Source organism: Jaculus jaculus, chromosome 5 (genome assembly GCF_020740685.1).
Source record: "Jaculus jaculus isolate mJacJac1 chromosome 5, mJacJac1.mat.Y.cur, whole genome shotgun sequence".
Lineage (NCBI taxonomy): Eukaryota > Metazoa > Chordata > Mammalia > Rodentia > Dipodidae > Jaculus > Jaculus jaculus.
The window spans coordinates 27,446,907-27,462,643 of NC_059106.1; the positions used below are offsets into that span (position 1 = coordinate 27,446,907).

The 15,737-nt window shown below is 38.5% G+C and overlaps 1 protein-coding gene across 2 annotated transcripts in view; it reads left to right on the forward strand.

Moving 5' to 3' along the window:
- The window catches only part of Cntnap5 (contactin associated protein family member 5), a 768,721-nt gene that overhangs the window by 180,704 nt on the left and 572,280 nt on the right, over positions 1–15,737 (forward strand). For both annotated transcript variants that reach the window (XM_045150560.1, XM_045150562.1), the window contains exon 3: positions 149–342. In XM_045150560.1, coding sequence (XP_045006495.1) covers positions 149–342 — 194 coding nt within the window. The remainder of the gene's footprint in view (positions 1–148; positions 343–15,737) is intronic.

A 15,737-nucleotide genomic window follows, 5' to 3' on the forward strand; every position in this document is an offset into this window, starting at 1 on the left:
AGTCATGAAAGTGCTAGTAGGAAGGGAAGTGTGAAGCATATTTCCAGGTAAAAACATCTTAGTTGAACAATGTGTTATTTGTTTTTGACATTTAAAAATAATATCTTTGTAAAGCTTGACCAGAAGTCTCTTTTCCAACCTGCTCTAGGAACTGGTGGTTGGTCCCCAGCAGATTCCAATGCCCAACAGTGGCTCCAGATGGACCTTGGGAACAGAATGGAGATTACAGCAGTGGCCACACAGGGAAGATATGGAAGCTCTGACTGGGTGACGAGTTATGGCCTGATGTTCAGCGACACGGGGCGCAACTGGAAACAATACAAGCAAGAAGACAGTGTCTGGGTAGGGCAGTCTCTTCTCTTACATTGTATGAAACTGAGAAGTGGTAATGGTAACCAGGGCGTGTTTCTATCACTTACTTCCCTATTCCAGATTATGGTTTAAAAGCTATTGAATGCCAGGTCAGAAATAATTAGAACACAGTAAACCTTGCTCCACCACAGCTCCTGTTTCTAGGGAAACCTGGATGCAGAGCTGTGGAGAGTTCACTGTGTGTTCCTTCATCTCTGACAACATGGATGGCTATGAGATTCACTTATATCATCCATTAGAAACAGAGAAACCTACCACAGAAGTTTGATTTTCAATGAGATTTTGTTAATCAACTGAAAATAGATTCCTCAACTGACTTGATTATTAAACAACTTTGATGTCTTATAACAACTTAACTAACTCTATTATGTCCTGAGCCAAAGTGGTCCAGTTTGTCGAATTGTGTCAGAGGAATTTATAGTCTGGTCTGACATTAAGACCAATGGGCTTAACACCCTGGATCCAAACTTCCAAAACACCTAAAAGATTTAAACATGCCAGACAAGTGTCAAAGTTTACAATCATCCTGTCTTCTTAATCTTCATCTTCTCAGTGAGGAACGGTTTGCTTTAACTTATAAAACATGACTTTCTTCCTTATTCCAAGCCAAGTACTCTTGACCTAAGTAGAAATAAAAGGTTGATAGAAAATTCTGTGAGGAAAGGGAGGAAGATAGGCACATAGAAAAAGCTTTACTCAGAGATGCCTATGGAAACACATGCTTTGAGTCATGCAATATGTATGTTTATGCTGTTCTTAGTTTAGGAGAATAAGCAATCACTTAGCTTTTCTTAAACATATGTAAACTGCGAAAAAGCAGCACGGGTAACATATTCATTCCTTCATAGTATCTCCCTGATTGTATTTCTGCCATGAAAAAAGGATTCAGATCAATGAAGCAGCTGAATTGTGAGAATATGGTTGTTGTCATCTTGCGTCTTGGTCACTTATATGAGGATATAACCGTATTATAGAGCATGTATTTGCTTCATTTGAAAGGTAGTCATGGAGAACTATTCTACTTTTTTCCCTGTGTTGAAGTCCCCATGGATTTTTAGATTTGTGCTTGGTTTGGATTTTGGTTTGAACTGAAAAATAAGCTCACTTTCCATCCTAAGAGACAATTTTAAAGTTTTATGTTGACTTTAGAGAGGTGAACAGATATGGGATTATTTATTTTCTCTGGCATTTTCAATCAGAACTAGTTGTTTACAGGTAGAGTTGCAGTTTTGAGTTATTTTGTCTCAGTTTAAAAAATTCCCACTTTCATTTTCTTCAGAACTGAATGTCCTTCTTTCAGCATCCCTCTGGAGAAGAATGTATTAAAGAAATGACAATCTTTCTGAGCTTGGGAACAGCCGGCAAAAAGGGTTCTGTAATGTATATACACTTTTGGTTTACTTGTATCTCAAAATAGTCCCAAGTTCCTTCAAGTAAGGAGTCACTCGTTTATCTGTCCATTTAAAATGAAATGAGAGCCTCATTTTTCTCTGCACATGGGACTAAGTTTTGAATGGTTCCTTTAAAGAACTTCAGAATTACAAAGAGTTTTAGAAACAGGAGGGTAGATTGAATAGGATTGTTCCCAACCACTATTCTAACACCTTTAACAGCCTTGACATTGTGGGAACACTATAAGTCCAAAACTACGATTTATGTCTAAATATATTTGGTGATAAAACTGTACCTTCTGATTTTCTGTAATTGCTCTTCTTTTAAATGTTCACATTTCTTTTAGTGTTCCCATCTGAAATGTTAACCTTGTCAGACCTATTCTATAAGAATAATATTAAACCCTGCTGTTTAATTCACACATTGCTAAATATAAAAGCCAGAAAGCACCAGTGACATCTAAACATATCTCTGTGTGTGTGTATATGTATATATATATACATATATATATATATACACAGAGTACCTAAATTCTGAAACTAAGAAAATCATTTATTTCTTTATTTGAGGGGAAGAGTGTTTCATGGAGATAGAAAGAGAAAAAAATGGTTCAACAGTGCCTCTTGCCTCTGCCAACAAACTCCAGATGCAAGTACCACTTTCTGAATATGGCTTTACATGGGGAATCAAACTCAGGCCATCAGGCTTGCAAGCAAACACCTTTAATCACTGTGCAATCTCTATAGTCCCTAATTAATTTTATTTTTAATTTCAACTTATTAATAATGCCAGATTACCAAATATTCACCATAATGCTTTAAGTAAAGGGAGAGAACAAAACAAAATAAAAGGAGGTTTCCATGGTATTGTCTGCTTTGTTCTGTTTAAATTCTCAGAGAGCATTGGTATCTGAGAACATTAGTACCATTTTCTACCTTCATTAAATATGACTTGTGAAAGAATTACATTTCTTAATCATGTACATACTTTCCTTTTGTCTGACAGAGGGTCTTTGTTTGGATATCATGTAAAATCCATTTATCGGAATATACAAACACAACACATTATGTGGATGAAAAATGAATGTATCAGTAATAAAGAGATTTATTTTATTTCACACATATCTGGTCAAGACCCTTAAAAATGCATTTCTAAAATAGAGGCAAATCTCCATACTTTAAAATCCAATTTGGGGGCTGGAAAGATAGCTTAGTGGTTAAGCACTTGCTTGTGAATCCTAAGGACCCCAGTTTGAAGCTCAGTTCCCCAACTCCCACATAAGCCAGATGCACAAGGTGGCACATGCATCTGAAATTCATTTGCAGTGGCTGGAGTCCCTGGCATGCCTATTCTCTCTTTATCTGCCTCTTTTTCTCTCTGTCGGTCATACTTAACTAACTAACTAAATAAATAAATAGATCCAATTTAGAGGGTTTCTATGTGGCACCCAATAGAATGCTCAGGAATGAGGCCACTGCTCAGCCTCTCAGTGACACTCCATGACTTGTGAACTAACCGTAGCTCCCTTCTTCACTAAATAATTAGGCATGAAGGTGTATCAGGGGCATACTGACAACAATTCTTAGTCTCAGCAGATATGAAGTTTCTTCTTGTATGATCTGTAGACCCAAGGAAACAATGCAGACTTTAAGATGCTAACTCTAAGCAGCAACGTGAGCCACTGTTTAGTAAATTTAGAAAGTTATATTTTTAGATCACACAAAACATTTTAATTAAATCCACTCAGACCAGATTTTATCACTCACTTAGTAAAATATACCACACACACACACACACACACACACACACACACACACACCTTACTATTCCTGTTATATCCATGAGCAGCCTTTCTGCTCTGTGTTCTCTGTGTGGGGGAGTGCCCAAACATTTGCCTTTCCAGCTAACTATTATACATATCAAGATATTTACACAAGGGTTATGGAGGAGGCTAAGTCAGACTAGTAAGGTGCTTGCTGCAAAAGCCTCAATTCCTGAGTTTGGATCTCCAGAACCTTAAATCCTGGTACATTGGCACATACTTTTAATCTCATCATGGGGATGCAAGATAAAGAGATCCTTATAGATCTAGCCAAGCTCCTGTGCTCCAGGTTCATTGAAAGACTTATCTCAAAAATAAGGTAGAAGCCAGGCATGATGGTGCACCCAAGTGCTTTTATCCCAGCACTCTGAGACAGAGGTAGGGGGATCGCCATGAGTTCTAGGCCACCCTGAGATTACATAGTGAATTCCAGGTTAGCCTGGGCTAGAGTGAGACCCTATTTTGAAATCCAAAATAAATAAATAAATAAATAAATAAATAAATAAATAAATAAATAAATAAATAAAATAAGGTGGAGAGAGATGGGTGTGGTGGTGCATACCTTTAATCCCAGCACTCAGGAGGCAGAGGTAGGAAGATTGCCATGAGTTCGCGGCCACCCTGAGACTCCATAGTGAACTCCAGATCAGCCTGTGCTAAAGTGAGTCCCTACCTCAAAAAACAAAACCAAAACCAAACAAACAAAAATAATAAGTTGGAGGGAGACTGAGTTAGACACTCAGTGACAGACTTTAGACTGCACATGCATATTTTCACATGTGCATACATATAAACATGTACATGTAAATTTCACACTTGTTTTGTAATCCAAACCCAAGATTTTCTAGTTGGGAAATTTAATGTCACCTGAAAACGTTGATACCACCTGCACTGTCCCTGATTGTTGCATCCGTGAGCATAACAAAATACAGGAACTGTTGACAGCTTGTGTGAGTCTTGGATGTTAAAATTTATCTTTCTTCCAATCATTTGCTTTCTCTTTTACAGTACAATTTTCACATTATCCATAATAAAGTACATCTGCCTTTACAAGATAATTTATTTTATTGTTTTAAAAAACAATGCAATAAGTCACTTTGAGGTATGGATTACAGGTAAACATTAACTGCCAGCAGAATATTGTGCATTGATCATGAAATTATTAGCTTGTTTGGTTTTGCTGACATGCCCCTTCATAGCTTAGTAAATGCCAGTCTGTTTGTCACTTGCATACATCTACTTGATTCAGATCACCCATTCTAATCACCCCTTTTTGTGAAGACATAGAGACCCCCTCCTGGGTATGTGAACACTGTATGGGCAACTGGGGATACAGAGACTTCTCTGTAAATAAGCAAGGGAATTTGTGAGCTATAACCTCTAAATGTAACCATCACAGTTCAGAAAACAGCATCCCAAAGTTTGAAGTGAATTTATTTCCTTCATGAGAGTGTCTATGTACCAGGATGTCCAGTGCTATATGTCCCTATTATCTGGCACCCCATACATGTAGGCACTCTGCTAAGACTAGGAAGGGTAATATTAAATTTTACCTTCCATAGAGTCCTAATGAACTGCTTCTATTTTACAGAAGAAATTGAGCTTTCAAATTGAGCAACCTTGACCTTTCATATTATATACATAGTGTAATGATGGGGCAAGCTCCGCCTATCCATAAAGCCTAACCACATAAGCCATTAAATAACAGCTTATCTGATGTCAAAAGCCTAGCTGTGAGAACAGATAGGCTCTGGTAAAGAGGTGGAAGTAGATTGTATCAAGATTCAGAACACATTCTGCTCAGTTAGGGGGTAAACCTGTTAAACTAAACCAAAGTGAAAAGGCAGGTTTCCTTTGGACTTATCCAATATAGCTAGCCTTCTAGGAAAACTTAGTAGGCATGAAGATGTCGAGCCTAAGTCTCAAACTTGGTATATCCAGCCACTACTTTTATACCATTCCTGTTGGTAGCTATGTGTCTACTGGTATGGTCATGATTGTTCCAGAAGTAGATTACACTGTTTTCCTGGCCGAAAATTTATTGTGATGATTCTAAAGTCTCAGACCATTAGGACTGCATTTGAGAGAGATGAGTGGACATAAAGCCAAATATCCCTGTTGTTCCACTGTTTTCAAATGAACTACTCTTGTTTACATGAAATTAAATATGCCTGCCTCCTCTTCTATTGAATAGTTAATGTGGTCATTTTGAATGCATATATGTGTATGTGGACATGTGTAGGTGTGGGTGCATATGTGTGTGTGTACATGGATGCCAGGAGACAATTTTGAATGTTGTTCCTCAGAAACTCTGTCCCTGTTTTCAGACAGTGTCTCTCATTAGCTTGGAGCTCACCAATTAGGCCTGACTGGCTTTCCAGGGAGCCTTAGGTTCTGCCTGACCCTGCTTCTCAGCAATAGGATTACAAGCACACTTATCACATGTGGCAAGGATGTTACTGTCTGAACTACATCCTCAACCTATTCATTTGGATCTTTTATCAACAGTTACAGAGGCTGATCCCTTACCTTCTGTGACAGATTCTCTCTACTACCAGGAAGGGGATCCTGTCCAGACCATTATCTCCATGTACTCAGGTGCTCCTTATATGGGACATTTCAGTGTCCTCTCCTCCACTACCCTTTGACTTCCCTCCATATATCCTCTCTTTTATTGATATTCAGTTTTCAATTTGTTCTTAAATGTCCATCTTACCTTTTTATAAAACACAGGCCATCAAGACCTTTACCATGGGATCCTTTAGCCTGTGCAGCATGAGGCTCTGTGATTTCCTACAGCTTTCTGGAGTCTGTCTGCATATGAAGGTTCACAGTGGCTACCCAGCACTTTGCTTACACTGAGGTCAATTGAAACAATGAATTATACATTTCAGTCATAAGCTTCCTGATTTCATCCTTGAACGACTTCCAAATTTTCTGGGAGATGCTCTCCTATCTTCATGATTTATACACATCTATTCTGCCAATTTTGCCTACAATGGCCTGAGTATTGATCACTATTTGATGTAGTATCTTAAGCCCACCAATTTCAGAAAACAATTTGGGAGTGAAAACCTCATTACTATCAACATATATCTTTTACGGTCTCATTATATGCCTAGCATTGGACTAGATGCTGGGCATGCATGAAGCTTAGAGATGAGATCTCTTCCTGCCGGTGAAACAAAAGAATGAGGAGATAAATAAATGGCTCTGTAGCACAGAGTGCATTAATATGAGCAGTGCTGGTGACAACTCTCACACCAGAGGTGTGGCTGCTGTGTGTCAGCAGGAGGGGCAAAGCTGAGTCACAGCGTCAGCAGTCATATGTGAGTTATGTTAAACTCTCAACAACTGTGCAGAAACATTTTTTTTTTAATCAGCAATGTGGGAAGGTGGGAAGTGAGTAGAGATGGCATTTGAAGCAGGAAAATTATGTAAACAAAATCTTAAAAGAGGTTATATAAACTGTATTTGAGACACAAAGTACCAATATATTTACATATGTGATATCCCAGGTCAGTTATAAAAGGTAAATATGAAGGGGTAAGGAGATAATTCAGTTGGTAAATTGCTTGTCATATAAATACGATAACCAGTGTTCAATCCACAGAATCTTTGTAGAAAAGCAGGCATGGTCATCTGCATTCATCATCCCACTCCCTGGGAAGTCTAGAATGATCCCTGGGCCTTACTGGCCAGCCAAATAACCTATTTGGTGAAGTTCATGCCAGGAATAGACTTTATTTCAGGAAAACAAAAAAAGTTGCCTCAGAGAAAATTCAATAGTGATTATCCTCTGCCCTTCTCATGCATGTATGCACAATTGTACATGCACCTTCATTCATATGTGCACTTCCACACACATGTGTCTCCATGTACACAAGCACAAAGATAAATCTGAAGATAGATTTGATTGAGAATACACACTGTGATCTTCTCCATATCTTTTAGCCTACAAACCAAGGCAATTGTTTCATTAGTTGGTGGCCATTTTGTTTTAAAGCTGCTTCAATAATAAATAGCATACATAGTAACATGCCATCAAATCTAATTGGAAAGATTTTTTTTTTTAATTGGGGCACTGAAGAAATGGCTTAGCAGTTAAAGTGTTTGCCTGCAAAGCCAAAGGACCCAGATTCAATTCTCCAGGACCCATGTAAGCCAGGTGTACAAGAGGCACCTGTGTTTGGAATTCCTTTAAATGGCTGGAGGCCCTGGCACACTCATTCTCTCTCTTCCTCTTTCTGGCTTTTTTTTTTTTTCTCTCTCTATCTCAAATAAATCAATAAAATTAAAGTTTTTTTTTAAATGTTTATTTTTATTTATTTCAGAGCAACAGACAGAGAGACAAAGAGGGAGAGAGAGAGAGGGAGAGAGAGAGCACGCCAGGGCCTCCAGCCACTGCAAAAGAACTCCAAACATGTGTGCCCCATTGTGCATCTGGCTAATATGGGTCCTGGGGAATCAAGCCTCAAACCAGGGTCCTTAGGCTTCACAGGCAAGTGCTTAACTGCTAAGCCATCTCTCCAGCCCAGGATTTTAAAATACATTTTCATCTGTTCTCTCAGACAAATGCACATAGAAACTCTAAATATGGGTATTAATTTCAATATTGAACATTATTTTAGAAGTTACTGATGAAGTAAGCATATGCAGGAAATTGCTGTCAATTTAACAGAGACAACCAATGCAAACATGAGTTTCCCTCACGTGGCAGACCAACAGAAATAAAGTGCAGAAGGAAATGCAAAGGCTTGGTTTAAAATCAGATTCCAATTACATTTTTATAAATGTAATCTTGTTTCTCTTTGGCAAACCTGTATAACCATTCATTGTGACAATCAATCTGCAGGCTTCCTACCCCACTACCCCCATTCCTTCAAATTTTGCTCCTTAGTTGGTGGAATGCACTATGCATTATAGTGGGAAATGCATGGCCATGGAATCCTGTCTTCTCCAAGGACTCATCTTTAAGCATTCAAGTCAAGATTCTCATTGCTCAGAATTGTCCTTGACTCATCACAGAAGTCCAGTGCTGTGCTCTTCAGCCAGCCTTACAGGCTGTTACCAATGAGTGTAGCACCACAGAAGAGGGGAAACAAACAATTGGTCATTTGGCAAAAACAGCAGCTGCTCTTTTCTCTAGGCTCTGTATGTTTTCCTCGAGCCCTCTCACTTTTCTCTTAGTCCTAGAAAGTTCCTTAAGGATGCTCATTAGCTTTCCCTCCTTAATGGGAGAATTTGCTGAGATATTTCAGAGTAATTCTCCACACAGGGTCTAGTCTTTCTAAGAAACAAATGCCCCCCACATTTATACAGGTGTCATTTAAACCCATCCCATGGACAGAGAGAATCTTCAGAATTAATATTCTCATGGATGCATTCTAGTGGGGAGCAGGTGATGGCTGTCCTCACACTAGCTGCATTTGGAGTGGGTTAGAACCTGGCATGAAAGAGGGAATGATCTTCTCACATGCACTGTGGTGAAGTTAACCTTGTTGTCAAGGTACTTACTAAGCCATAGACAATGTGTTAGAATTGCATCTTCAATTTTTAAATCCATTACATTTTGAGATTTTCACCTAAGGTTAGTAGAAATGAGGGTGTATATCTCAACTGTAACATACAAAAGCAATCCTCTGTCTATTTAAACATAGTGAATTATTTCAAGTATAATGAAAAGTCCTTCTTCGTGTACTTACGGTTTATATGTGCATGAATGTATTTATGCATATTTATGTGTGTAGGGGTATATGTGTGGGAACACACATGCATGTGTATGTTATATGTGGAGGCTAGAGTTTTATGTTGGGGGTTTTCTCCTGTCACTGTCCACCTTTGGGACAGGGTCCTCAATGAGCCTAGAGTTCACCAGTTTGGCAAGTCTAAGAAGGCAGTGAATTCCAGAACTTACCTGTGTCCACTTCTTCCCCTGCATTGGCATTAGAGATACATGCCACCATGTCTGTCATTGTAAATGGGTTCTAGGGGTGCAAAGACAGACCTTCATGCCTTCATGAAAAGCATTTACTCACTGAACCAACTCCCCGGGCCAGAAGTGTTCCTAATTGTCTTCTATTTACTGAGATTTAAAAAAATATATATACTTTTTTTATTTATTTGAGAAAGAAAGAGAGAGAGAAAGAGACTGGGTATGCCAGGGCCTCTAGCAACTGCAAACAAACTCAAACTCCAGGTACAGGCACCACCCTGTGCATCTGGCTTACATGGGTACTACGAAATTGAACCTGGGCCCTTATGCTTCATAGGCAAGTGCCTTAACCACTGAGCAATCTCTCCAGTGCACTATTTTCTGAGCTTTTAACCACCATTTGCAAGTCACTTGTGTCTCATCATGATATGGTTGATCTCTTCCATATATTGTTTCCACATTGAAGTCTAACAGAGAATCTGTGGCTCTCATAGATAAGTAAATCCCTAAGAGGCTCAGTTCCCTTGAAAAATGAAGTTAATGAGTGAAATTGGGACACACACCTCATGTGATCTATAAATGGAAGTTCCAAAAAAAAAAAAAAAAAAAAAGAGCATGCCTCCTAATATTCCATGGGCTAGTTAGTCCAAAGCTTCTGCCCTGGTGGGTCTGGTGTTGCTTAGGAATCTGAATTTCTGACAAAATCCCAAAAGATGTTGGGATGCAGGGTGGGTCCTCTCTTTGAGATCCAATGTATAAACTTTCAGTAGATTCATCCATGTGAGAGCCTGTATTCCATGAATTTTAGCTAAGAGCTAAATAAAACTAAGAGCTATAATTATTGCTAAAGGCTCCACAGGGCTCCACCTGGTTAAGATACACAGAGGATACTGGCTCTTGAATTCTCTGTAATTTGAGCTTTCTCTATAAAAGTATAAGCAAGCTTAATGTATCAGCACTTTTTAAAGAAACCCAGTGTTCAGTGGAAAAAGTAAAAATCTTGTTACCTTTATGGGCAAGAATAGTGACCAAGCAGGTTCATTAAAGACAATTAGCTCAGAGGCATGACAGCAGACAGAACAGCTGCAGGAAGACCCTAGGAGATTTGCTGATGCCTAAACAAAAGGACTCCAGGCCAAAGTGTGAAGCCCCCAAGTGTCTATTGGAATCTAGTCAGATGGGAATCTTTCAGGCCCAGCATAGGCCTCAGAAATATAGAGTCTCTTATGTATTAAAGAAAGAAAAGGGCCAAAGAAAGGCCTTCTTGATAATGTGTATTCAGTTTCTTAGAACAATAGCAGTTGATATTGAGGAGAGAAGTGTAATATTATCAGCACAACTTTATATTACTGCTAAGCAGTGTTTCTGGTATTGTTTGCCTTAGTGGAAGCTGCAAATGAAGGACAAGTGATGTGAGGTTGGTGAATATGCAAAATGTGAAGGTGAGTAGGGTCGATGGTGTGTGCCACCTCTATGACTAGTGATTCACATGGGAGGGTGCCCTTCCTTCCTCATGCCAGGTCCACAGACATTGTCCCAGTAGTTCTGTGAGAATTCAAGAAGGTAGTATTTGCACAGGGAGCAAGCCACAACATAAAAGCAGCATTGCAAACAGCCGTAGTGAACAGAAAGTGTAACAGGATACTGTGCTTGGCAGACAACCTCTACAAGGATGCATGTCCCTGTGTCCCCTTTCCATCAAACTTGCTTTCCCTGTACCCGCCACACTCAGAAGTACTGAAACTCACTGTAGCTGCGAGAGTACACACACAAGTGCACTTCCACCTGACTTGCTTTCGCTGAACCATCGCACAACACACTGAAGAGCATTGCTGCTGTGGGGTCCACTTGCAAAGGCACTTCTGGCAACTTCAGAATGATCACCAGCCACTTTGTCCAGCTCAGTGCAGACTCACTTTCTCTGAGATGGATCTGTAGAGAGGGAGCTAATTAGGGTGTCCTTCCTCGGTGGAGTTTCTATTCTGTGTGCCCCATGCTCCTTTGATTCACCCCTTCATTGCAAAGACTGCATTCAAGTTCTCCTTCATGAGGTAGCTTTGTCACTTATTTTCGACAAAATTAATTAATTAGATGAGTACTCACTAAATGCCTTTGTCAAGTTTGTGTACGGCTTAGTCAGAATATCATGAGTGCTGCTGTCTGAGCATGATATGGGCATTGCATTCGTGACCACAGTTACAGGTGTCACCTGCACAAAACCCACACCATACTGGAACCATCAACATTCTATCATGAATTAGGGAAGAGGGCATGAAGCCCTCACCCCTCCTTTAGGAGTTAGTGGAGGCTGGGGGAATGGGAGAGGTTTTTTTTTTTTTTTTTTTTTTTTTTTTTTTTTTTTTTTTTTTTTTTTTGCAAGGGTAAGCCACTGGTTAAGCCCACATACTCTAGTAAGTAATTCTCCATCTGTATCCATACAGATAACCCTGATGAAACTCTATGCTACACCCACACATTAAGAAAAAAGAGGCATGAAAATAAAAAGGGTAATGATTAGGAAGAAGAAAAGTTTCATCAGAAGGGGAATTAGGATGGAAATCATGAGATGGTCATGGAAAGGATCGTGAATCAAAACACATTCTGTATAGGAATCAAAATTATCAATAAATGTTTTAAAAGGGGAAAAAAAGTTAAAGATAAAATGTAAAATCTTACTTCATGCCACACTGCAGAAACTTATAAAATAACTCTATAGCTCTAAATAATCTGAGCTATTGAAATTTGAATCAATAAAAATATCTTATAAGCCTATTTTTTCTAGAACCCAAGGCTCTACAGATGGCCTTATTTAAATGTAAAGATGTGAATGAAAAAAAATCTGTTTATAGAATGTGATACTAGGATTCAAGCTATAGTTGACATATTATCTTAAGATATACACACATAAATTATGTATACATAGTTATATACATATACATGGAATCATGCATATTAATATTTTAAAGTGCAGTTATATTCTTATAGAGTTAAATTATATGTATTTCGATTTATAGATTTAAATTTATTTTCTTGTGTATACTTATATACATTTAAATAACTATGTATGCATACAAAAATCTCTGAATATTGCAACTTGATCTATCTTAAACTATGTATAAATTTTGATCTTTTAATTTGTTTTAAACTTTTGTAGCTATTAAAGAATCTAGACAATTTTGGACTCATTTATTTTGTATTAAAATCTTAATTTTGGTCTGGGGAGATGGCTCAGTGTTTAAAGATGCTTGCTTGCAAAGTCTACAGGACTGAGTTTGATTCCCCAGTACCCATACAAAGCTAGATTCACAAAGTTGTGTATGCTGTGGCAAGAGTCCCTGGCATGCCCATACCTTTATGTCTCTCTCTCACTTCAATCTCTCTTGTAAATAAATAAAAATATTTTTAAACATTAATCTTGATATTAGATATCATAGTGAAAGTAACATGGATCATACCAAATTACCATGAGGTTATGTTACTAACAATGTCTTACAAGAATAGGAATGACCAAAAATATGATAGGACAATAATGTATGTGTTCTCTTCTTTCCCTGTGGACATCAGCAATAATTGTAATCATCATATCAGGAAACAAGAGCTAAACATGCAATTATATCTATATTATCAGTGAAGGATGTTAAAAACTTCTTGAATTCTTTTTATTTTCACTGAAAATTCATATTATTAAGTAAATGTAAAAGCTGGTCTACCTGTGAGCTAAAGGTACTATTTACTCTGATTGCAAATGGCATTTTATTTGTTTGGTTGGTTGGTTGTTTTCCCTCTAAATCTACCTTCTGATCCCTTCTGAAACAATGATACTAGCAATAAATAGTAAAGAGTCTGCTTTGAGTTTCATTTGTGCTAAATGCATTCATAAACGCACTTGAGAAAATGGGAGAGATGATACCCCTTAGAAGAGGCAATAAGACTCCAAGAGTTAATCGAAAGTCCATGTCCGGGATAAATAATGGAGCTAAGATTGAAAAATAGCATTTGAAAGAAGCACCTGTGTCCTTCCTCCTACACAAGCACACTGATGATACGAATCAGTGTCTCCTTATGAATCCAGGTAGCCAGGTGCTTCACTTGAAAGTGTAACGCAACCATAATGCTTGTCTGCCTCCAGTCCGTGTGACCCCAGTGGAGTGGCTTACTGTGCATGTGTTAACTGATTGCTCTGGTGCTCAGTGAGTTCCATTGTATGATTACCTAAATCCAACAAGAAAAGGGAAAACAAAGAAAATAAGAGAATATACTTTAGAAATAATTGGACATAGCTTATCAGTGTACTTGTCAGGCTGGATACTAATTAGGATAATGAACTCTGAATTAGTCCTTTGTCATTTTGAACTATCTTTATTTGTCCAACAATAGATGTAGCAGGTCAGCAGCTAGCACCTGCACCCACCAGCTTAGATAAGGAGATGATTAGGAAGGGGGTTATGAATCCCTTTTAATGTACACATACTTGATAAAGGTTTGGAACATGAACTTTGGTTTTAGACAGATTTGAGCTTGAATCCTGCTACTTGGTTACCATGTTGACCTAAGTAACATTCCCTATCTTGGAAGTTAGAGTTCACATCCACCAAAAGTTAATGAAACCTACGCCACAGTGATGTAAGATTCATTGCACTGAACTCTGTAGACCCCAGTTGTAAGAAATATTCAAAGGAATAATATTTAAATTTGTCTCTCCCTACCCCCATATGTGTGGTATGTGTATGTGTTCTGCATATCTCTATGCATATTTCATATGTGGATGCATGTATGTGTGCAGATGCATGTGCATATGTGTATAAAAGTGTATGGAGCCAAGAAGACAACATTGGGTGTCAATATTTGAGTATTCTCTCCACATTTTTAGAGACAGGTCTCTTATGGTCCTGGAACTCACCAGTTAAGTTAGACTGGCTGGTCAGCAAGTCTCTAGACTCCTGCTCTCTCCACAAGCATAGACCATCACACTAAACATATATGTGTGTGTGTATATATATATATATCCTGGGAATCTATCTTAAGTACTTACACGTGCAAATCAAGCACACTAACAACTGAAATATCTCCCCAGACCATATACTTCAATCTTTATTTTAAGGGCTGGAGAGATGGCTTAGCGGTTAAGCGCTTGCCTGTGAAGCCTAAGGACACCAGTTCAAGGGCAATTCCCCAGGACCCACATTAGCTAGATGCACAAGAGGGCACACGCGTCTGGAGTTTGTTTGCAGTGGCTGGAGGCCCTGGTGTGCCCATTCATTCTTTCTCTGTCTCTCTCGGTTTCTCCCTCCCCCCCCCCCCCCTCTCTCTTTCTCTCTCTCTGCCTGTCACTTTCAAATAAATAAATAAAAATAAACAAAATTTTAAAAATATTTATTTTAAAAAGTAAGATTTCATGGTTCACTATGACCATGACCTTGCTAGAATCCCAAAAGTCTCTTTTCTTACCTCAAACATATAATGCTATGTCCATTCAAAATAATGTGTGAGTGTGTTTTTGTAGACCAGTGAAACTGGCATTTAAAAATTCAAGATGCCATGATATGCATGTGCCTGCTACTAAGAGAAATGTAGGGACAGTATGAGTCATGAATAACATTGCCCTACTCGACTTTCTACAGCATGGATAAAGCACTAGACACCTTTGTCAATGGACATAGATTGCTTACTAACATGAAAACAAATACAAATGGGACTGGAAACAAGGAAAACTATCTGGAGGATCAGGAATTTAACAGACAGGATTTTATACCATTGTCATTTTGTTTAAGTCACTTCCCAGCAAAGACATCTGAGCATAGCTATTTAGTGACAGCTGGGGACTTTGTGTAGGATAAGATGTTATGTTGGACATCGAATTTCTACAAACTTAGAAAGTGAAAAATCCTGAATCAGTGTTGTTCCTTGTAACACTAAATAATAACAGAGCTACTGACCAGTTAGGAATCATTACAATATCCACTATTGACTAATTTTATTGACTATATACTTATTGTACAACTTGTCACACTGCTGACATAAGGTTACTTTATTATTTCCAACTGGGTCTCTAGGCTGGACCCAAACTCCCTCTGTAGCTAAGAATGATCTTGAACCTTGATTTCCCTGCGTCCATCTCCTGAGTGCTGGGATTACAGTGGCACATCACCAGACTCAGGTTAGGTGGTGATGAGTATCAGAACAATGGCCTTGTGTGTAGCGAACAAATATTTTATC